The 25,207-nt window shown below is 36.6% G+C and overlaps 1 protein-coding gene across 2 annotated transcripts in view; it reads left to right on the forward strand.

Moving 5' to 3' along the window:
- LOC106884506 (two pore calcium channel protein 1) overlaps window positions 1-25,207 on the forward strand; it is a 48,137-nt gene that overhangs the window by 9,118 nt on the left and 13,812 nt on the right. For both annotated transcript variants that reach the window (XM_089350676.1, XM_089350677.1), the window contains exons 5-17: window positions 3,168-3,296; window positions 3,703-3,822; window positions 4,751-4,869; window positions 9,205-9,306; window positions 10,543-10,669; window positions 11,731-11,932; window positions 12,822-12,966; window positions 14,761-14,925; window positions 16,360-16,424; window positions 17,956-18,037; window positions 21,666-21,735; window positions 24,276-24,504; window positions 24,785-24,875. In XM_089350676.1, the coding sequence (XP_089206802.1) occupies window positions 3,168-3,296; window positions 3,703-3,822; window positions 4,751-4,869; window positions 9,205-9,306; window positions 10,543-10,669; window positions 11,731-11,932; window positions 12,822-12,966; window positions 14,761-14,925; window positions 16,360-16,424; window positions 17,956-18,037; window positions 21,666-21,735; window positions 24,276-24,504; window positions 24,785-24,875 (1,646 nt within the window). The remainder of the gene's footprint in view (window positions 1-3,167; window positions 3,297-3,702; window positions 3,823-4,750; window positions 4,870-9,204; window positions 9,307-10,542; window positions 10,670-11,730; window positions 11,933-12,821; window positions 12,967-14,760; window positions 14,926-16,359; window positions 16,425-17,955; window positions 18,038-21,665; window positions 21,736-24,275; window positions 24,505-24,784; window positions 24,876-25,207) is intronic.

A 25,207-nucleotide genomic window follows, 5' to 3' on the forward strand; every position in this document is an offset into this window, starting at 1 on the left:
TGGCGCAGTATCATTCTACAGCAGGACAAAAAATGCTTGTAAAACAGCTCTTAGTCATCAATACCTACTTATTTGAACTCAGAATCAAAAGTAAATTAAACTTTGCGTAGCCCTTGAAAGCCCTTGGATTTTCAAGGTGATAAAAGCTTTAATTTCATGTCATCAACAGCATTTCTTCCCAGTAGAAGTGTCAGAAGATTTTTGTAAACTTTAAATCCTGGTGTTTCTCGAGAAACAAGTTCTAGCAAGCATGAGCTTCCAGAAAAGTGAACTTTCAATATTGTATATTTGCTCTAGTGCGTAGCTCCATTTAGCAATCATTGTTTTTTTTTTTTTCAGTTGCTCGGGATTAAAAACAGATGCCATTGAGTCAGCTGTGGTAGCTTCAACAATCATTTTCATGTGAAAATTCAAGCGCATATTAAACCTTTCAAACCAGCATTTGTTATCCAGAATTTTTTTTTTAAGTTTCATCTCTTATTCTTACAAATCTTCACACAAACTCTGGGTTGTTTTTCTAATTATTACCGTGCCTATCAGCACGTCACGTCGAGTCAGGCCATTGATTCATGCATTCAAGAACGGTTTCCTATTAAGTTTGACTGTAAATTTACGAAAAAGCAAACCTCCGAGCAGTAAAAGGAATAACTTCATGAGCACTCGACTTAATTTTCTCTCTAGTGTCACATATTTTTTCAGCTGTAGAGGTTGCAAGCTTTAACGTTTTTGCAATGCGGATGACTTTATTTTTTTCTCGCAACAAGCCTTTTGAAAACGTCATGTTTAATATCCAGTTCGACCCATTGGTAGCTCCTTTTCTCATAACCACTTTCATTTCCACTTGATGGCTTCCTTCCAGACAATTTCAATTGTAGGTAACTCCAGCAGTGGCGGTGATCAAGTTATTCACAACAAACATATATATATATATATATATATATATATATATATATATATATATATATAAAATGTGTGTGTGTGGAGGCGCAATGGCCCAGTGGTTAAGGTCATAAGATCGCGGTTTCGATTCCCGGACCGGGCGTTGAGTGTTTATTGAGCGAAAACACCTAAAGCTCCACGAAGCTTCGGCAGGGGGTGGTGGTGAACCCTGCTGTACTCTTTCACCACAACTTTCTCTCACTCTTACTTTCTGTTTCTGTTGTGCCTGTAATTCAAAGGGTCAGCCTTGTCACACTGTGTCACGCTGAATATCCCCGAGAACTACGTTAAGGGTACACGTGTCTGTGGAGTGCTCAGCCACTTGCACGTTAATTTCACGAGCAGGCTGTTCCGTTGATCGGATCAACTGGAACCCTCGACGTCTCGTAAGTGACAGTGCCAACATATATATATATATATATATATATATATATAGTACCGGTAAAGAACTGTTTTGTGAGAGCCCAAAATTGTCTTATTCCTATTGATGTAAGAACAGAATTGAGATGGAAGGAAGTACTGAATAATAACAGTTAGCTGAAGAGTTACTGATTCATGGGCATTTCGCCCCTTCCACATCTGACTTGAGTTCTAAAAATGCTCCCCCCCCCCTCAAGGAAAACGTAGTGTTGACGTACAACATATGAAGCCACAGAAATTGGTATCCTGCAAATACCATTATTGTTCTTAGCAGCTGGTTAATCAAAAGTTAGTGGGTTGATAGTCGTGGTGATAGTGTTGATTTTATTGGTTTTGTTATTGGCGGTGGGTATTGCTGGTGTTGACGAAGGTTATATTATTCTTGTTAATAGTATTGCTATTGGTGTTTCATCTCAGGTCAATCCTCATTAACCTAAAATCAAAAACACTTCATTCCCTTTTAAAAATACACTGGGGTACCATATTATCCTATACGATTGTCTTTAATTATAGACAAAATTACTTACCTTATTTATACTGTTGGTGCTGTTGTTGGTCATTAAGGAGATGTTGGGGTTTGTAATGGCGGTAGTTGTATTGGTTTTGGATCGATGGCTGTTATGTTGATGCAGATGATAGACAATGATGGTGGGGGTGGGGGTGGAGAAGGTTGACTTAGGTAGGTAGGTAGATATTTTGATTTATCTTGTTTGTCTTTATACTGCGGCCATGCTGGGGCATGAAGAATTTTAAGTCGAATGTATCGACTGACATTTTTCAAAGCCTGGTACTTATTTTATCGGTGACTTTTTGCCGAACTGCTAAGTTACGGGGACGTAAACACACTAGCATCGGTTGTCAAGTGGTGTGGACACACATCTATCTATCTATCTATCTATCTATCTATCTAGGTAGGTAGGTAGGTAGGTAGGTAGGTAGGTGGAAGGATGGATATGTACACGACGGGCCTCTTTCAGTTTCCGCCTAGCAAATCTTCCCACAAGTTTTTGGGCGGCTCGAGGCTATAGCAGAAAACATAACCATAGGTGCCACGCAGTGGGACTGAACCCCGAACCATGTGGTTGGGAAGCAAGCTTCTTATCACACATCCACGCCTGCACCTATAGATATTCATTGTAACTGAAGAAAATATGCACAAACTCTCACACAGCATACAGAGTGAAAAATTCTATCGCACACTCCGAAAGTGCTTGTAATGACGTATACACAAAATTTGCATCTACACACATATACGCACGTGTGCGCGTGAGATTTGGCTGCTACTTCTAGCTGGTTGGGTGATCACTTTTTATTTTTTAGTTGGAGAAAAAAAAAAAACAGCACCCATAACTTGTAGATGCTTTCTTTCAGATGGTGTCTGTCTATTCTGGTTTGTTTTAGCGCACGCGTGTGTGTGTTCATTTTGTCAGTTAATACAGGGGTTTTCAAACTTTTTGACTTGCGGACCCCTTTATATTTCAGGCTTTATCTTAGGGACCTCCTTATAAACGCTTATGAAATTTATACATAAATATTTACTTAAAATAACATATTTTTACATTTATTTATTTAACAGTATTTAACAAATAGGTTTATTGTCAATTAAAAGATTTCGATTAAAAAAAATATATAAAATCAAATTGCCCATAAAAAGTATTTGCTACCCTTACGGACCCCCTGTCTTGCCCTTGCGGACCACAGTTTGAAAACCCCTGAGTTAATATATCTAAATGTTGTCAAAGCTGTCGGGGAATCCTCCAGCATGCCTTTGCACGTTTCTCTTCTAATGTAATTTCCGTCTATTGCAGGCTACAAGTCTACTAGAGTTGTTCTGTCTTGTTATATTTCTCATTCGAATCATCCACACAGCATATTTTGATGAAATGGAGAAATTCTGGAGAGATACAAAGCACATAGTCCTCATTGTAATATTGGTGGTAAGTTCAGTGAACCATTTATATTTAATACTACTCTCTTAGCTTAAATCGAACAGGAAAACCGTTTATGAGAAGCGGACCGCATGAGATCTCGTTCATTAATCAGACAGGCCTGACTACTAGAATAATTCAAGGTAATTTTTCGTTACGCGTGCCATTCAGCTAGTCCCGCGGGTTATAGGTGTGGTGAGTTTGGTACAGAGTAGGTCGTGAGTCGGGTCGTGCTTGATGTTCTCTTTTAGTTACTTTATTGTTGCGAGTTCATTTCAACGTATGAGATGTTTTGCTTTTCATCCTCGCAGAATGAACGAAATCAAATATTAGACCTGTATTTCCACCAACCTTTGTATATATTGTTCCTCCAGTTCTAAACAACCGGAACCTGCCACTTTCTTTGTATTTCCAGCTTACTATTGTTGACATGTTCATCTACAGCATGTGGATTACTTTCGCACCAATTGGAGCAGTACGGTGGTCTCGAGCCTTTCGGCCGTTTCTAATCGTTAATTTCCCAGAAGGTAGACAGGTAAGACAAAAACATATAAAACTACTTAAATGTTCATGTTCAGCTGAACAAGTCATCTCTGATTGAGCAAAACCTATGATCAACGACATTCCATCCATAACCATCTCGTCTTCGTATTTGTGGGGAATCTAGAATCACATTGTACTTTTCTTAGATGGGAGGGTATGATTTTAGGAAGATTTGGCTGCTATTTCTAACAAGTCGAGTGACCACGTAAAGGCTTTGTAGAACATTTATTGATATTTGGTAAGTTCTACTCTATTTATGGTATCAAATGGTGTATCTTGTAAATCAACGGGGTCACAAGAGGATTACTGGAAACGAAATCTGTGATGTTTCTGGAGCAAGTTAAGTTAGCATTGCATCGTCTACATTTAAGCTAATTTACTATTTGAAATGAAGATTGTACGACAAGGAAATAGTGCCCAGTAATACTGTACAGTCATTATATATAGCGATGAGGTTTTCGTCCATCTAGCTTTAGATGTACGAACCAGACTAATTGAGGACTGTTTATTGTTTTTTGGCCACAAAGTTGAACTGGAAACCGGATCAGTGAAGAGCCAGTGAAAAGTAGTTGTTCTATCTGCAAGAAATAAGTCAAGTTTCTTTCAAATAATGCCATAATTTCATAAAATTGAGACAGTGGATAGCATTGTTCTAAATTAGATGATGTAGTCCTGAAATAACGACAGAATGGTCATTGTTATAATTCCTTCGACCAGAGGTCTGCCCGTTCTCAGGGTTCATCTAAGACTAAACTACAATCAATAAGAACCACTGACTCTTCGGTTGGCATTCCAACACCTTGTCAATTCTGTGTATATACGTTTATCTATACATGTATATATATATGGATTTTGAAGCTTTGAATAACGTGTTTAAGATCTGTATATTCTACTCGCTTTTCTTTTTCCTGCTATTCTAGATGCGTCAAGCATTTCGGAACATACGCCGAGCCTTACCTGAGGTGTTCAACATCTTTATTCTCTTCACCCTTACACTCTGTCTCTTCAGTCTTTTAGCGCTGAAACTTTACGCTCACAGGTATGTGAACTACTTCTTGGTATTTCCATATTTCTTTATAAGATACTACTGATTAGTGTTATCACACAAAGGACTGCATTATAGGAATAGAGAAGGGGTGGTAAACTGATAGAAACAAGAAAGCAGTGACTCTAAAACAGTGCACCGTATGGGCTGTATAGAGGTGCCGCAGATTTTTAAAAACCTGACGTAATATTTTAGAAAGTGATTAATTGAAAAAAAATGTATTATTCACAATTTCTTTATGCAGAAATTGCTGCAGACATGGTTGATTTGTTAAAATGTTCTATTCGCAACTGTTAGTTCACCTGTTCCATCTCACTGCATAACATCTTGGTTAACTACCTTTACCATAGCCTATATCATTATTGGTACCAGAAGAACGCTCTGTTAATGAACTTCAAGCTACTGGCCGCTGATAATCCAGTTATATCATCCTTGGCCTACTTGTCCCTCACAAACAAGGGTAGGGGGTAATCTTCCAGTATAGGGAGGTAAAAAAAGTAAATACAAATACAAGGGAAATAACTTACGTCTTACTAGTATCATTCGTACTAACTGTTTATAATATAAATCACACACATGATTGAATACCATAGTTTCTTTCGTTTTTAATTGACGAGTGAGGATTTCGTTTTGAGGAACAATAAGTTGTGCAGCCGGTCTTCCACGAGGCATTTTCGATCTCTCATAAGAAACTATGATATTCAATCACGTGTGTGATTTATTTATAAACTGTTAACTTCAATCACGTGTGAGATTTATATATAAACAGAGTAGTACGGATGATACTAGTAAGACGTAAGTTATTTCCCTTGTATTTTTATTTACTTTTTTTTACCTCCCTATACTGGAAGACTATCAGGGCAGGGTATTATTTAATCTCTACTGCTCGTATAAAATACAGCCCACACATTGATCATCATTCAACATAAATTGTAACGTAACACCATTGAATTTGGTCACACCCATGTAAAAAACGACTATAGCCGCTTCTCCAGCCACTGAATGACGATTGAGCTGACTCATACCAACATCTCACTCTACCATGAACAGTATCGATACAAGGAACTGATGTCACTGATTATTCGATACTGCAGCCTGTCGTCAAAGTGGTGCGGGCATCCTACCAACACCATGTCTGGACACATGAGCTGGATCTATTTTAAAACGGGGGCCACATTTTTCATTAATGTTTTACGTAGTGTTTTTGGTACGGAAAGACTTTCAAACTTCGTATACTTATCTATTTTGTGTTATAGAACAGAAAAATATTTTTGTATTCGAATTTATTTCATGTAAAAAATTGTCTTATTTCGATAATTTCAACCAATCACTGACAAGTATTCAGTTGTTTATATTTACTCCTTTGGCTGATTAAGCGATGTAAAGCGTATTTAATCTCCATACCTTCGTTTTATTTGCTTTTTTCATTTTAAATTTGCTTTAACCCTAACCCTAACCCGAAACTTAGGGTTAGGGTTAATTGTTTCAGAATCGTTTGTTTATGTAGTCGGCACTTAATGTATATCGGCTGAATGGACGTCAGTGATTGGTTGAAATTACAGAAATACGACAACTTTAACATGGAATAACTTATGGATTTCTTTTTTTTTTTTAAGAAGACTAAGAGAAAAAGATGTTTTATATGACACATTCTACCAGTGTTCCAAGTTTCAAAGTGTTTCGTTAATGAAAAATGTGGCCCCGTTTTAAAAAAAGATCCCACGAGCTTAAGAATAAGTAAAATAGCTGCACTCGAGCCGACCAACTTGAATTTCTTTCAAATCTCTCCCTCTTCTCGCATCTGGCAAGACACGCGTCTCTTACCTTTTAAATCATGTAGAGCTGAGTCAAACTATCATAAAAAATGTTTAATTCCTACCATGTGTTGAGCGGTACTTTCTTTCGTATGTCCACTCACTCGTGTGTGTATATATATATATATATATATATATATATATATATATATATATATATATATATATATATATATATATATATATATATGTATGTATATATATATATATATATATATATATATATTTCTTCCACTACGTCATACACACACACACACTAACAGATAAACCACCAAACCATGCACACACACATACATACGCACACATTCTGTTATCACACACACACTCGCAGACTTTCGCACACGCACAGATTCATCTCCCTTTTTCACTCTCCTATCTTAGAAAGAACTTTTCCCCCACCACCTCCTCTTCCGGTCTTTTCATAATGTAACCTCGTGGGCATCGGTACCATTTTCCTCTTTCTCCGTTCTTCCATTCTCCGAACTTTCCATCTTTCCGACGAAGGGCTACGCCCGAAACGTCATACATTCTCTCTTTCCTTTCCTGAGCGTCCAATAATACTATCCATATCACGTCCTCACTTTGTTGTTTTTTGTTTTTTTGTTATTGTTTTTTTGAACTATATATATATATATATATATATATATATATATATACACACACACGCACACACACGCACGCACGCACATTTGGATGGAGTTTATAAATATCTATCGCACCGCTACGCGCGTAGCGATGCATTAAGTGTTTATAAATTCCATCGAAGGATTATTGTTATTATATTTATCTTACATTATATCGGTACAGCTGGACGCAACCACAAAAATCTGGTTCACCAGTCAGCATCATTAGATCGTGTCCGGCATTATAGAATAAAATCTTTATTTGCATATCCATAACGTTTACCGTAAACCAATTTAAAAGGTCTGTGTGTGTGAAAATTGTCTGAAAAGAAAAATGACAGGTGAGGAAACAACAAACAAGGAGTATTAGCTTGATGATCGGGAAAAATGAAAGTCTTCGGCGTTTCGAGCTTACGCTCTTCTTCAGAAAGGAAGGAGGAGAGAATAGATGGAAAGAGGAAAAAACGTGTCTGGATTAATTGTCTTTGATATCTTTTGCCTTACAGCATAGTTTCACGTATTCACGCTTCTTCAGGCGACAATTTTTTTCTATATTCATTATTTGATGAAACGTGTGTATGAGAAACTCCGTTTACTAACGTCGGAGCATTGGTTTAGGTACATTATATAATTATATTCGGAATGCAATACTTTTGTTCGTATTCATTATTGAAACCAACCATATATACACGAAATAGAGGAGCGGTAACGAGTAACATTTCTGTAAATAATAATTATTATAAGCTTATAAGCGATCACTGTGTATTGGCTTTGACAATAGTCTAATATTGGGTCATGTAAGCATTCGACGGAAAAAAACCTCTTTGCCCAACGATTTCTTATATGTCATAATATTAGACTATTTTCTTTAGCCAATATAGGGTGATCGCTTATTAGTTTTAAGCTTAATATTATTACTGAGTGAGAGAGCAGTGCATGCCATCAAAGTGAGACTGGGGTGAAATGTACGAAGCCCAGTATACCCATCATGACTACCCGTCTGATAAGGGTACACCAGGCACATGCATCACAACCATATGTGTGCAGCATGGTGATCTCACATCAAGATGAACCGCGCGTGACCTTGCAGGTGGGGGTCCAGTTAGAATTTTCTTCAGGTCGAGTAGCCCATCCTGCTCAAAAGGTCCTTGAATAAGGTTTGTTTAAGGATGTTGAACGAAACACACGTTTCCAAAGGTGAATTATCCAAGCCCCAAAGAATTCCTTCCAACACATGGTTATGATGCTCCCCCATTACTTCTGCTCCTGATCAGAGATGCACATATCGTCAGCCACCAAGGGACATGCTCAACTGGTTAAGGTCAAACAACTGACAAGCAAATTTGTGGTATTGAGCAGAATATCTGTTGTAGGCCATCTTATTGTTATTATTTAAAGTGTGTGTGTGTGTGTGTGTGTGTGTGTGTGTGTATAACGTGTGTGTGTGTGTGTGTGTGTGTGTGTGTGTGTGTGTGGAGGCGCGTGGCTTAGTGGTTAGAGTATCAGCATCATGATCGTAAGATTGTGGTTTCGATTCCTGGACTCGGCGACGCGTTGTGTTCTTGAGCAAAACTCTTCATTTCACGTTGCTCCATTTCACGTTGCTCCATTTCACTCAGCTGGCAAAAATGAGTAACGCTGCGATGGACTGGCGTCCCGTCCAGCTGGGGAACACATACGCCATTGAAACCGGGAAACCGGGCCCATGAGCTTGGCTAGGCTTTAAAAGGACGCATTTATTATATATATACATATATATATATATATATATATATATATATATATATATATATATATATATATATATGATCATTACTTTTCTTATATTTTCGAATCCGATAGCTATATGAAATGAGACAATTCATGACATATCACTTTTGTTGTATCGACAGACATTTGCATTTTCCCGATGGAACCCCGTATTTTACGAATTATATCGAAAGTATCTGGCAATTATATGTCTTGGTGACGACAGCCAATAACCCTGATGTTATGTAAGTAGATATATCTTCTAATAGATTTGATTTGCTCCGTAATTAAAATAGATTCTCTTATAATTTCTTCCAGTCCTCCTGGAAAATGTCAATATCTAGTTAAATACTTTACTTAACTTCTTGCACATTCATATCCCATAGTTGTGTATTTTAAAATATAAGACTGTCAAACACGAAGTTAAAAATATCCTGCTTTCATGAAATTTTAGCTACATCTCACAAAAAAAGAAAAGAAAGATAAATGAAGAAAACTAAAGTTAAGGAGATTAATTTTCAAAGAAAATCTATACCGAAACGAAATGCTTATCGTTAATATTTGGTATATCAAGAAGAGCTTGTGGCAGACTGTAATACTTTAGTTTCAGAGGATGAAATAGGCGAGGGATTTCGATTTGTAATGCAATAATGGCTCCGTCCGAGAGATTACTTTTGTCTTTCCTTATAAACAGAATGAAGAGTAGCTATGCTTTTTCTATTGTTTCCCTCCTTGTAAATACGTATTCATAGCGATATCGTAGAAGCATCTTTGAGGTGAACTTCGCACTGTAAAAGTTTAAGTCACCGTTGAGCCGAAAACTGGTTTCGATTTTCGTCTGAAGTCAGTTCATTTCGGATGAACATTATAGCAAGCCATTTCTCCTCATTCTAATATGAAGTCTTGTTACTTAGTCAAAAAGAATATTTTATGTAGCTTGGCGTGCTGAACTGGTTATTTTATTGTATTGAATTCGCTAGCTGAGATCGATAAAATATCTATCGTAATATATTGGAATTGCTTCATCACAATATATTTCCGTTAACACCATGATCAAAAGAAATCGATATATAATATATCGAGAGAAGTTTAGGTGGTATATACAGTATATCTCTGGATTGAATTCTTTAAGTTTGTGCAGAGTTTAATAATTCTAAGTTTTAAAAAAATCTCCCATTGATCACAGCACCATTGCAGTAACGAGGAGGGGGTTGAAGCAAATGATAGCATTTTTTTGCAGTATACAAATTTATAGATAGTAAATGAAACTGCATATATGCTTCATAAATTATCAAAGAAAATTAGAGGAAGGTAAACACTCCCAGAATCGGGTGAATAGAGAAATACATTTAATCGATCCGAAGTTTGCATTTGATAAAATTGATGACTTCTTATTTGTTGATGGTAAAAGTAATACAACCGTCTTAGGATCATAAAATAAGGTTTCAGCATTAATGAATGTACTTTTTTCATATTTTCAGGATGCCAGCCTATGATTTCAGTAACTGGGAGGCACTATTCTTCATCATAGTTCTACTTGTCCTTCTTTACATCTTCATGAGTATTGTCCTTGCTGCTATCTACAACAGTTACCGGGACAATCTTAAGGTAATTGTCACAATTTGTTTAAATATATGCAATCGTATCTTGGTTGTGAGATTTGGTGCACATGGGCTGCTAAAATGCCCTGGTGGACCAAATCTTTCGAATCTTTACGTTCTGAGCTCAAATGTCGACGCGGTCAACTTCGCTTTTCATCCTTTCGGAATTGATGAAATAAAGTACCAGACGATTACTAGGCTCGATGTAGTCGATTAATCTCCTCCAAAAAACTGCTAGCCTTGTACCAAAATTTGAAACAATTATCATTAAGGTTGTGGACTGGCAGATTCGTTAGAGTATACGGAAAATGCTTTGCATTATTTTTTCTGGCTCTTTGCCTTCTGGATTCAACACCCATTGAATTCAGCTTTGCCTTTCACCCCACCGTTGTTGTTGGTAGTCCGTCGCTTATGACGTCGAGGGTTCCAGTTGATCCAATCAACGGAACAGCCTGCTCGTGAAATTAACGTGCAAGTGGCTGAGCACTCCACAGACACGTGTACCCTTAACGTAGTTCTCGGGGATATTCAGCGTGACACAGTGTGACAAGGCTGACCCTTTGAATTACAGGCACAACAGAAACAGAAAGTAAGAGTGAGAGAAAGTTGTGGTGAAAGAGTACAGCAGGGTTCGCTACCATCCCCTGCCGGAGCCTCGTGGAGCTTTTAGGTGTTTTCGCTCAATAAACACTCACAACGCTCGGTCTGGAAATCGAAACCGCGAACCTATGACCGCGAGTCCGCTGCCCTAACCACTGGACCATTGCGCCTCCACCATGGTGTCAATAAAGTAAAGTAGCAGTCGAGTACTGAGCTCGATGGTATCGAGTAACTTCACTCCTTTAAAATTTAAGCCTGTTTTTGAAACAATTATTTGCAACTCTCTGGTGACACTTTTTAAAAGAAATCCTTGCGTCATATCATTTTTCAAGGACTTCTTTTACTTTCCTAGTTACCCTTTCAACACCGTTTAACATGTTATATATAACATTTCAAATATTTAATTTTCTCTACACTTGAAAATTCTTGTCTCCTTCTTGTTTGTTTCTTTTTATATATTGTCCTCAGAATGAAGTAAAAGATGTGGTGTATGGCAAAAGACAGAGATTAAAGAAAGCTTTTGAAATTTTGAAAGTGACCCAAAACAGTCAATTTGTAATAACCAAAGAGCAGTGGATGAAACTGATGACCTATGTCCTGCCCAAGCGAAGTGTGCAACAGCATGAATTGTTACTGAAGGTACTTGACACTGACAGGGATGGAACTATCAGTGAGTGCCAATACTCTCCCTTCCCCGTCCTACACACTTCTTAAAATGTCCTTCCCCCACCCATCCCACCCATTTTGTTTTAAAGGTTATTCTCTATCCCACTGATTGTAGCAATAGATTTTGTTTATATTTTTGTCAGCGTTATATTTTATCTCTTGAACCCTTCTAAGTAAAAGTTATCAATTTTAAATAATATTCTTGAATAACTCAGTATTATTTTCTGCAACACAAATTTAGCTGCAAATTGTTTTGTCCACTCTGTGAATATCTCGGATAAATATTATCCTTTCTTCGCAATTCAGAAAGTCACTATCCAAACACAAATTTGCGAGCGCTCTAAAGCAGCATGAATATTTTAACACGTTTCATTTATTTCCAGTTTCACCAACTTTCCTAATGATCTTGGGAAAGGCATAGATACCACCTTTCTGTCTATTCTTCTGTATAAAATTGAAGTATGTAAATTAACTTTGAGAGATTAATTCTTAATTGCTAGAAATTATTCCCTTTTCTTTAAGAGTCGCTGACATCTGCTGCTAGTTTTGCTTTCTTTCCTCAATTATGAACGAAGTTTCAATTAATCAAGAATTATTTCCCTTAGCTCAATTTATTCTATAAATTTAAAGTATTTAGTTTTCTGCTAGAAATCATCTTTATGGATATCACAAGGAGGAAAAGTTTCTATGGAGGATTTTATTATGAGTAAACTTTGCCATTTCGAATGATACCGGAATTAAGACTATCCTCGAAGTGACGAGGGATAACAACTCCAAGAATGTAACAAATGATTGTTGTATGCAGATAACCACTTTCTCATTTCCATGACAAATCCTGCTCGATTTATTTTTTAGCTTGAAATGACTTCATATTTCCGTGTTTCCTTTTCCAGAACTGAGCCAATTTTTAAAAGTTGCCGATCTGCTTCAGCTTCCGTTGACAGAGGTGAAAGATAGAATGTCATTTATGGAGACCCATTGTCCGACAATATACAACAGTTACATCAGTAAGGTTATTAAGGTGGCTGTAAGACACAGGTTAGTCACTAATTATACAAGTTGGCATTAGTGAAATGTTAATGATATCATCTGTTTCTATCAGCAGCAAATATGTGGAGGATGGGGTTCGAAATATCAATAAAAACATTACTACATTTCAAATAATCATTGTCATCATCATCGAACTAAATCAAACATAATAAAAAAAGGAGTAACTATTTCGGGTTTCTTAAACAGGTTTTTAAATTTTATGTTTAAAATGTTGAATCCAGTGTTCCTCGTTTCCTCTAAGACAGGAGTCGGTGAATAGGGGTAAATTACCCCCAAGTGGGGTATAAGTGAAATTCTTGAGGCTAATGAGGACTCATTAGACATAAGTGAAATTAAAAAAAAAAACGTGTTCTTTGATATCTATTGATTTTCTTCCTTTCGAATTAAGGAGGCAACGTCAGCATAAATAATTATATTTTAGACTAATTGGTTAAAGAAGTTCCCCGACTTCTGCTCTGAAGTTGGTGGGGGATCAGTTTGCAGAAACAGTGAAGGACTGGACTAAATAGTTTTTAGTATTTGATTGCTTTTGATAATTGATGAAATAATTATAACTATATGTCATGCGTGTTGATTTATCGGTTCATACTCTGAGTCTATGCGAAAATTGACTGTGTTTTAGAAAAAAATATATCTAAAAAAGAAATTTGTTTAAGTTCTTTTAAACTCGAATAACGTTTGATTAAAACTTGATGAAATTCGATAACAAGGTATGGGATATAAATGTTTGCTGTAGATTAGATCCTATTGGAATCAGTCATATTATATTTTTCTACGAAAGTGGAGTGTTATATTTATCTTCATATTAAAAATGTCGATAAAAAAACAATCGATCAAGTTCAGGGATGGATATGGGAAGAAGATCTATTGTACAGAGAGTACCAGAGGAGAGCCATTAAGTGGTGCTGATATTTGAAGATATTAAAACCTTTGTAAAAATAGAAAGATGCGGTCAGAAAAGAAAAGAAAGATGCAGGAAAGATGGCACTATTGGAGAAGAGGTAAAATGAAAGAAAGAAAGATGGCAGATGATGAAAGAACGAGAATGGGGTGGAAAGGAAATGAAGAACTAGAATGTTAAGGTCTTCTAATATATCTGTTTTATTGAAGCGAACATAGCTTCTCTTGTTCTATCACTAATTCATAACATTTGCTCATTTGGATATTCAACTAGTGTTATCATAAGACTGTCGATATAAACAATAGGAAACCCGGGTGGTTATTTTATAATGTATACTTTTTGTTGCTTCAAGTTGAGTCCAATTCTGAAGTTGATAAATTATATGCTTATATTATATCTGGAACTATTCAATCGACGAGGGGGTGCTGAAAAGTTCCTTGTTTTAAGGGTGTTGCGAAAGGCCTGGTTAGAAGTCCAACCTTCCGAGTTCTTTTACAGGGCTTGGAACACTGCAATAAGTGTGTGAATCTGAGAGAGGAATATGTTAAATAAAAACATAATCAACTGCTCCTCCTGTATTTTCTTTTACTCAAATCCTCGTAATATATTCTCCTTTTACAAAATGTTACTTTGCACTAGATATGTTCCTTATTTATAGTTCTTATATAATGGCTTTTCCGTTAACTTTGTCATTGGTAACTATAGAAACACTAATTCCAACCTTGTGTGTAATTTTCTGTTACTAACAACACAAGTTTTTCCAAAATGTACAAAATTAATTTCCAGGCCATTTTTCATTTCTCTTAATGTATTCAATATTAAATAGCTAAATATATTTCTCTATCTTTCTCTTGCTTCTTCCCTCTCTCTAATTCTTACAGATTTTTCCGTTGGTTTTTTGATGCATTGATTTTCATTAATGCTTGGATAATTGGGTTTGATATTGACGAAGCTGATTGGTTTTTCTTATCTATATTTATGTTTGAAATTTTGTTGAAACTCTACGTATTTGGAGTAAAGAAATTCTTCCGACTATTCTGGAATATGTAAGTAACAAAAGTTTTGATTCTTTTGGTTAGTTTCTATTGTTTTATATTTCCCGAAAAATATCAATTTTCCTTTTCTATTTTGAACCAAAAAAGATCACAACATACTGAGTCTATCGAAGAATCGGTGGACTCTGTCTTGTAACAATTGTTGCATTGCATCTGCAGAAAAGGTCTGAAACTCTTAAATAGTCTACTGTAGCTAATTGTAAATTAGTTACACAAGATAAACGCGGGCGTGGCTGTGTTGTAAGAAGCTTGCTTCCCAACCACATGGTCCCGTGTTCAATCCCATTGTGTGGCGCCTTGGGCAGGTGTCTTGTATAACCTCGGCCCAACCAAATGCTTGTGAATACATTTGGTAGACGGAAACTGAAAGAAACCTATATGTGTGTGTGTGCATTTCTATTTGACCCCCTACCACAGTTTTGACAATCGGTGTGCGTGTGTTTACGTTCCCGTAAATTTGTGGATCGGCAAAAGTGACCGATGGAATAAGTACTGGGATCGATTCTCTAAAGCAGTGATTCAGCGTGGCCGCAGTCTGACTGAAACGAGTAAAAGAAAAGATAAAAGATAAAGACTCTGCAGTGATAATGATAAACTGCAGGGACGCTGTACATCTGTTCCCTCGGTGTTCATCTTTTCCTGAACATCTGTACCCCGGAAACTTACGTACTACGTTAAGCAGATTTGTCCCAGATACAGTAGATAACTAAAAGAAAAAAATAACATTAGTCTGCTACTCATTTTTAGCTAAGTAGACTGGAGTAGTGTGAAATGAAATGCCAGTATACAACGCGCCGGCCAGTTGAGGAATTGAACCTAAGGCGATAAGATTGCGAGCCGAACACCCTAACAACCAGACTGCGTATCTTCATTGAGAGTAAAAAGATGATGATAAAAGTGGAAGCGTTACACTGAATGTCATAGTCTGTCGATGGTTTTCAATATTTTTCATTCTGTGACTTAGGGGGGGATCAAGGGGAAAATTACTGACGCACTTCGCTGTTGTAATCTTTTAAAATAAAAGGTGTTTTAAAGTGAAAAAAAAATGTGGTAAAGAATATGGGAGACTATTGCTTATCTCGTTTTGTTAATCACATATTCTTTTACTGGGTTTTTTTCTTCTATGTTTGTTTCATTCATTGGCCTGCAGCCATTCTAGGGCACCGGTCAAAGGTTTGGAGGATCATATCGCTCCTAGTACTTATTTCATATTAAGTACTTTTATCAATCTCTTATTTGATTGATCACATAATCTATTGCATAGGTTCACGACAAGCACAAGATAGATGGTTTGAGTCACGTTAGCGTATATATATATCTATCTATTTTCTCTGTCTCAGAACGGTTATTTTAATATCTAATATCAATTAGACAAATTATACATAATCTAGCTAAGTTTACATATTTTCAAATAATCTATTTCAGATTTGACTTCTTCGTCATCGTTGGTGCTTTGTGCTTCACAATATACGACTTCATAGAATCTGAAGGTGAGCTAAATTCATCCACACGGCTAATTGTTTAAAGGTGTTCGTCGTGTGACTTCGAAATCTGAGTGTATATGTGTATATCTCTAAGCATTAATATCTAATGTTTGTTTTTCTGAAAATGTATTATAAATATTCATGGTGTTGTTTAAAACCAAGTCAGCCTTAATCGAGAAAACCTATGACTGAAAGTGCTCCTGTCACGAGCATTCTGTTTTTCCTTCGTTATTTTCTCTTGAGATGGTGAAGTATTGACTATGGGAAATCTTATATCGGTTTAAAATTTTGGCACAAGGTCAGCAATTTCGAGGGACGGGATAAGTTGATTACCTCGATATCAGTGTTAATCGACTTATCCTGTCCCCCGAAATCGCTGGCCTTGTGAGCCAAAATGGATCTAGTGTTGAGTTTAGACTTGGGTAAGCCCTAAATCGTGTAGAAATTATCAAAAACCTACCTCAGAAGGTCTGAAGAATTGAATATATTTTTGCCTTTTAGCTGTTTTAAGTCTCCCAGTGTATTGTGAGGTCCTAAGCTGTAGTGCGTTAAGCTTATGCTGAAAGCCGGCACTGTACAGATCGATCGTCTTATCAATCAATTGTTGTTGAAGCCCAAGTCAGTTTCTGCCAAATAAAGCAGACCCTATTATCAAGAACGTTCAAGCCGTGGCATCCCGTCTTTTACTCAACACTGGATCTAAGAGGAATCGTTGAAAGTCGTCTTTGTATATTCTTTGTTTCATTATAGCGTTCGTGGATTCGGAATAATAATTGATTACATTGGCATTAAGACGGGTATGTGTAGGGAACAGAATAATTTATTGAATCAGCAACGTGTATGACAGGTATTGATTTCATTCGCCACAAAGGAAGAGAAAAATAAAATTGCCTCTAACTGGTCTTGAACTCAGAACCTAGTTGCTGCTGTTGTTGCTTGGTATTAGGTCCGTTCAATCAGGGCAGAATTACGATAAAAGACAACCCAGCTATGACTGAACTGTTTCTTCATAGCAGCTCTCTCTCTCTCTCTCTCTCTCTCTTTCTCTTTCTCTTTCTCTCTCTCTTTCTCTCTCTCTCTCTCTCTCTCTCTCTCTCGCACGCACGCACGCACGCACACGCACACACATCTATGCTCGCATTGAATACATGTAAAGATTCCAGTTGGGAAGAAAAGAAAATTCTTAAAAATGTACTTTGATGTCTTTAACGAAACGAATTCTATGTCACCAAATATCTGTGGGTGTTATTACAATAATAGCTCCGCAAGTTCAAATATACTAATTAATAAAATGATGTAATATGGTGTTGCGCATACATCTAGGAATAAGTTATTCGATGATAACCTGAGATGGAATCGACTGATTGCAGTGTCGATATTAAAAGAAATTATCTCTACAAGCATTATAAACAATTATATTCGTTTTGAAAATTTTATCTCTGGTTTTTAGACGTTTAAAGCAGCAGAATTCTAAATTTTATTAAGACTATTATTATCTATACACTTCGAGGATATCTTTATCTTGAATATTTTTCAGAACAAAATAATTCCTATATTTTGGATTTATTTTTGGTAATGAGAGTCCTGCGGCTTTTCAAGACTTTTGCTAACATTAAAAGGTCAGTGCCTCTTTTGTATTATGTGTTGAGTTTATAGACATTTTTGCATCATGACAACAGCACGCTCAATATAATATATCGTCTTTAACTCTGTCGTTGATTTTGTATATAATCTGATGTAATTAAGCAGAGACAGGATATGAATCGACACGAAAAGTCATACTCAGGAGTGATTCAAACACAACGCCTCCAATGACATTCGAACGGGATTTTCGAATTACATTTTTTTCACCGTCTCTTGAGTACTGAAGCTAGTTCCTTGAATTAAAATGTGAGAACTACACTCATGACGTGCGAAATATACGGAAACGAATTGATATATTTGATTTAATGTTTTATTTAATTCTCCGACGTTCATTTCCCACTATCTTATACATGATAAAACTAAAATAAATTTTGTTTTGTATAATTTAGAAATGATCCGTATTTTACTAAGGGTAAATATATTTCTACAAACTACGAAATTCTTCTCAAGTAGAGGAAATACTTTATACCAGAGAGTGTTTGCCTAAAGATCTAAAGGACCCTGGTTCTATCTCGAGTTTCAGTATATTGAAAGTATGCAACTGTTTTGTTGTTGAAATTACTGATTTACTAAACGAAATCCCTAGTTTGAATTAGGTGTGGTAAAGCAAATAGAAAAAACAGAACTAAATGCATAGATATATATTCTCTTATTCTTTTATTTGTTTCAGTAATTTGACTGCGGCCATGCTGGAGCATCGCCTTTAGCCGAACAAATTGACCCCAGGGCTTATTCTTTGTAAGCCTAGTACTTATTCTATTGGCCTCTTTTGCTGAACCGCTACGTTATGGGAACGTAAACACATCAGCATCGGTTGCCAAGCGATGGTGCACACACACACACACACACACACACACACACACACACACACACACACCGTCGTATATATACATATATATACACACACACACACACAACGCGCTTCTTTCAGTTTCCGTCTACCAAATCCACTCATAAGGCTTTGGTCGGCCTGAGGCTATAGTAGACACATGCCCGAGGTTTTACGCAGTTGGACTGAACCCGGAACTATATAGTTGGGAAGCAAGCTTCTTACCACACAGCCACGCCTCTGTGTGTGTGTGTGTGTATGTATGTATATATATATACACACACACACATGGCTGGGGTCATGATGGAGCACCGCCTTTCAAAATGTGAGATGCTAACTACGCTTAGGTAGTCACCCATCTGAGTACTAACTAGGCTCGACTTTGATTAACTTCGGTAATAGGACGAGAACCTGTACATTCAACGTATTATTTAATTGGATGGAGTTGAAAAATATTTCAAGGGCCGAAAGTTTCTTCTTTTGGTACTGATCAAAGTGGTTTGATACGCATCAGTACATGAAAGTCCCAGTTTCTGAGTCACTTTGTAACTTCTACCGGTTAAATACAAATACAGTTGGACTTACTTATGAAGGAGATACTTTTACAACGACCTATGTACTTATCACTCAATGTTGAGTGTTTGTGTCGGCCAAACTGAAGTATATTGAGATAGTGTATAAACTATACAAGGGTTTGCAAAGGTGCTGCATGAACAGAATAAAATTTGAATTCTGAAATAGTAGTAGCTCTACAGCAAAAACTTTATCACTACTACATGTATAAGTATGTGTGTGTGTAGTTGAGAAGCCAGAAACTGCGGTTTCCGTCCAGGAAAAATCCCTTTATAGACGTATTGTGTTAACAAAGAAATCATAAATTTTGGCTTCCCATATACGTTAAGTATATTATACTGATGAAGTTTTTATTATAGAGCTTCTTCTATTGCATAAATGGATCTCTCTCTCTCTCCGTCTCTCCCTCTTTCTCCGTCTCTCTCTCTCTCTCTCTCTCTCTCTCTCTCTCTCTCTCCGTCTCTCTCTCTCTCTCCGTCTCTCCCTCTCTCTCCGTCTCTCCCTCTCTCTCCGTCTCTCCCTCTCTCTCCATCTCTCCCTCTCTCTCCATCTCTCCCTCTCTCTCCATCTCTCCGTCTCTCCCTCTTTCTCCGTCTCTCCCTCTTTCTCCGTCTCTCCCTCTTTCTCCGTCTCTCCCTCTTTCTCCGTCTCTCCCTCTTTCTCCGTCTCTCCCTCTTTCTCCGTCTCTCCCTCTCACTCAGTCTCACTCACTCTCTCTCACTCACTCACTCTCTCTCTCTCCATCTCTCTCTCTCTCTCTCTCCGTCTCTCTCTCATTCACTCTCTCTCTCTCTCTCTCACTCACTCACACACACACACACACACACACACACACACACACACACACACACACACACACACACACACACACACACACACACACACACACACACACACACACACACACACACACACACACACACACACACACACACACACACACACACACACACACACACACACACACACACACACACACACACACACACACACACACACACACACACACACACACACACACACACACACACACTCTTTAAAAGAGTTTGATTCAGTTTCCGTGCTACTTCAAGTTTTGCAGGCCCCATAACGGAGCCCGATTCGTTCAGGCTTATAGAATAACCTAATGGAGAGGTCCAGGAATTTGAAGTAGCACGGAAACCGTATCAAACTCATTTAAATAATACATGTATCTCCTACTAAATGTGTTGAGCGCCCATTTTCTTTTCGTTTGTCCTACTGTACTCTTTCACCACAACTTTCTCCCACTCTTTCTTCCTATTTCTGTTGTGCCTGTGTCACGCTGAATCTCCCCGAGAACTACGTTAAGAGTACACGTGTCTGTGGAGTGCTCAGCCACTTGCACATTAATTTCACGAGCAGGCTGTTCCGTTGATCGGATCAACTGGAACCCTCGATGTCGTAAGCGACGGAGTGCCAACAAAATAATAACAACAACAGCAATAATTCCTGGATGGAATTTATGAACATTTAATGCATAAACCTAATTAAATGTTTAGGAATTCCATCCAAAGATTATCTATCTATCTATATAGGCGGTGCTCCAGTAAAAACAGGTCAAAATAATTGAAACAAGGCAAAGAATATATATATATATATATATATATATATATATATATATATGATATCCAAGTGAAAATACATCTCGATGCACGTAATAGTTTTGAGCAATATGCAAAATGAAAAACATCGGAAAGTGATGTGACTACAAAATCTATAAAGCATATGTTATATAAAGTGCTGCGCTTGAAACAGGCCTTTTTTAGTTTGTCATCAGATGTCTTATATTTGGACTTCTGAGGAGGGTTGTGTAATGCAAAACACTTGCTTCAAACATAGGCCTTATTTTCATATAAAAGGAGAGAGGTTAACATTAAAGCCAAATTATCAGTATAGGAAACATAGAAAGCAATGCTTTGAGTTTCTGAAGATCTGAATTAAAATCACAATTTCTCGTATGATGCACAGTAAGCAAAGTACCTATGACTTACTTCACCAACAGTGTGAAATAAATGACCGTAAATAGAAATTGTCTTTTCTGAAAGCCCGTTAAACTATGGCGCTAGAATCGACTTGTTTACAGAAGTATTAAGCCGTCCTTCGCTAAATATCGAACAATACCGATTAGGGATAGGACATAGCGTATAATTTACACGCCTAATATATCTTTTCTATTTTAGGTTCCGGTTGGTGATCATGACAATAGTTAATATAGCCCCGTCTATGAGTACCTACGGAATGATTATGCTTGTGAGTTAATTAATTAGTTATTATTAAACTTCAGATCCTAGAAGGCTGTGCAGTGGGGGAATCGTTAGTTTTGTGGACAATGTCTTGTGATACAGCTTTTTACTTTCTTATTTCAAATCCATCCAAGGTCAAGGGGGGATAATCCAAGTCGCCAGTCACGTCGTATTGGAGTAGATTAATAGTTGTTTAATGCGTTATAGATGTGAATGGAATTATAATTGATAGAAGCTGATATTCCATTAGTTTCTCTTGTTGAAGATTATTAGAATGATGTTGCTAAAACATTTGTATACGTAAGAGATATTGAAAACTCATATTTTACTTCATATTAGTGTTTGGAAATATTAAAATGTTTATGGACTCTACAATAAAACATTAAAAAAAATACTTAAGGGAGATAACTAATAACCTATTAGTAAGATAGATTTATTCCCCTTGGATCGTTTAATTCAAATAAAAACGGGTCACCGGGATGTGAATTAATTAGGTCAGCATCGATCAGTTAATAAAGTTTAATATTATGAATTAGTTTAAAGGTGGCAAGCAGGCAGACGTTAACAAGCCGAGCAAAATGCTTAGCAGCATTCCTTCCGACTTTACCTTCTGAGTTCAAATCCCGCTGAAGTTTGCTATTCCTTTCATCCTTTCAGAGTCGATAAAATAAGTACCAGTGAGACACTGGGGTTGATATAAACGTCCTACCCCCTCCCCAGATATTGCTGACTTTGTCTTAACATTTGAAACCGGTATTATGAATGAGTTTTTCTGCTAAAGTGAAAGATAAGAAATATCAAAAAGGCATCTGCTGCAATATAAGAACTTATGTCTTATATTCTTATTCAAATATGAGAACTTTACTGAGTAACTTATTAATAGCATATATTCCCCCCCCCCCCCCAGTAACTTTTAAAATCAGTTTTTAAATGCTTCTCGTTCCTCAACCCTGTATTTCATCTTACATTGCTTTGCGATCACTTCGACACCTGACGCGTGGTACATCGTGCACCTATTAAGACAACGTCGATTCGATGGAGAAAGTGAGCTAATGTACGGCATATATATATATTTGATCCTTCTAAACAAATCATTTGTGAAGGTCGTTCCGCAAAAGCTCATACCTCGTCTTCGACGGGTGAGTTCATCTATGTATGGCGTTGTGTGTGTGTGTGTGTGTGGAGAGAGACTGGAATACTCACATGAAAGAGTGACGTTGAATAATTAATTTCTTAAATATAATACATCGTATTATATTTACATCACAATAGTAAATTGTGTTATCTACGGTATCTACTGTCACATTCATGGATTCAGACAGTTGAACGTAAAATGACTTAGTATTCCATCACAATTCTATTTATGACTCAGATACTTTATAGTAATAGTAAATCGACTCCAGTACTTGGCTGGTAGTTTTATTTATCGTTCCCAGAAGGATCAGATAAAGTTGATATTGGTGATATTAGAACTCAGGATATAAAGATTCATAACTAAATACTGCAAAACTTTTTGAACGACACTCTATCGATTGTGTCAATCTACCTCCTATATATATTTATGGGCTGGAAGTAGAATTCTAAACCTATCAGGCTTGTCACTGGTTGTCTGGTACCCTGTCCACTCGGCCAACACGCACTTCCTTACTTTGATAATCTCTTAGACCAAGTTTCCTGTGTCTCATACATTGGCAACATCAAGGAAGATGTATGTAGGATGTAACTCAGTCGCCTCTGCATGGTTTGAATTTTATCAATATGTAAATCTTCATTCTCCATGCACCCATTCCTTCCATTCTGTAAAATAACCAGGGTTATTCGATCGCATATTGATCAGAGGTTACCCAATTTAATCAGTTTTTTGACATACATGATCATTATAAGAAAATACAATCGTTTTCAGTCCTTATAATCATTGATATTTGAAAGTTACGATACATCCATGTATGGAAACGTATTCCTGCTGTAATTTTCCATTTCTTGAAACTGAAACCCATTACTTACCTAGTTTATCACCAATAGAAATTATTGATAAAATAAACTGAGCTTCCATAATTTTAGGAGATTGAAAATATGAGTAAAATAATTTCCAACCGAGAATCGAAGCGTTTTTTTAATTTTTTTACGGATTTAGAAGTTTATCTCTACAACGCTTCCCACGAATAAGAATGACATACAAAGTTGAAGATTTTTGTCGGTGAAGAATGTACTTTGCAGAATCTGTCCTAATCTGTTACTTGCGTTTATTTTATGTATCACACACACACAAAAAGGGGGGGGGGGGCGGGACAAAGACAATCAGATCTGCAGGATTTGAGAGCTAAAACGTAAGGTGAAAATAAAAACGTGCCTAAACAAATAGAATATTTAGTTTCTTTTTTCTTCCTCTCCAAATAAAAACTTTTAAAATAGCAATATTATAGCTAATGATTATAATATTATAGTTAATTATATACTAATATTACAGTTATCATCAATAATCTTTCGTTTCAGTCTACGGATTCAACATTAGTCTATTTTCCGATTTTTCTGTTTTCTCCCGATCAGATTTTCTACTACACTTTCGCCATTATTGGGATGGAAGTATTTCACGGTCTCATCAGATTCCACAGCTACAACGAAACTTACACAGAGCAAAATAACATAAGCTTCTGCGGCAACATAAAACTGAAACATTCTGATTTTTATAATGAACATTACTGCAGTAACAACTTCAACCACATTTTCAAGTCACTCGTAGTTCTTGTTGAACTCACAGTGGTCAACCAGTGGCATAATATCCTTTCTAAATATTAATGACACTTGTGGGATTTTCCCTCTGATATGTCATTCCTAAAATATTATTCAATTTCTTTGTTCTGTTTAAAAAAAGTTTCAAAATGTTAGTCATTAATCCGTACAAAATCGTTTTATATGTTATGTAAATACGCAAAGCCTATGGTGGCTAATTTTCAAGGACGAGAATGAAATCTATTTTGTTTTTAAAGCTGGAATACTATTTCCTTTTTTGTTCCACTATGATAGTTCTATAACTGTCCTTTCCTTACATAAAGTACTTCTGACATCAGGCTTTGTGCTGGTTACAAACAAATTTGCACGACTCTATTTTCTGGCTTTTCACATTTGCTGCGTCGTCATCATCTTGAAGTAAGTTGAAGTTTTTTTTACTTTCCTTCTATAATGGTTTTCTACGACCGGGTGAAATGGCTGTGATGTTAAGATATAGTAATATTCTTCATATCGACACAAGTTAAAACATTACAATCACATCATTAAAATCCATAGTTTAAAGAGACTGAATGTGTTACAATAAGAGATGCAATCTTCCCATAATCCTAGTTATCAGTCGACTTCTAGTTTTCTACTATCTTTTCTTCCATTCCTTGATGTTGCTCACTACAACTTTTGTGATTTTCCTATGTCACATTTCTTGGTCATCTTCATGATTATAATTCTCTAGAATTATATATAAAGAATGA

The sequence above is a fragment of the Octopus bimaculoides genome, chromosome 4 (genome assembly GCF_046866305.1).
Source record: "Octopus bimaculoides isolate indiv1 chromosome 4, ASM4686630v1, whole genome shotgun sequence".
Taxonomy (NCBI): Eukaryota; Metazoa; Mollusca; class Cephalopoda; order Octopoda; family Octopodidae; genus Octopus; species Octopus bimaculoides.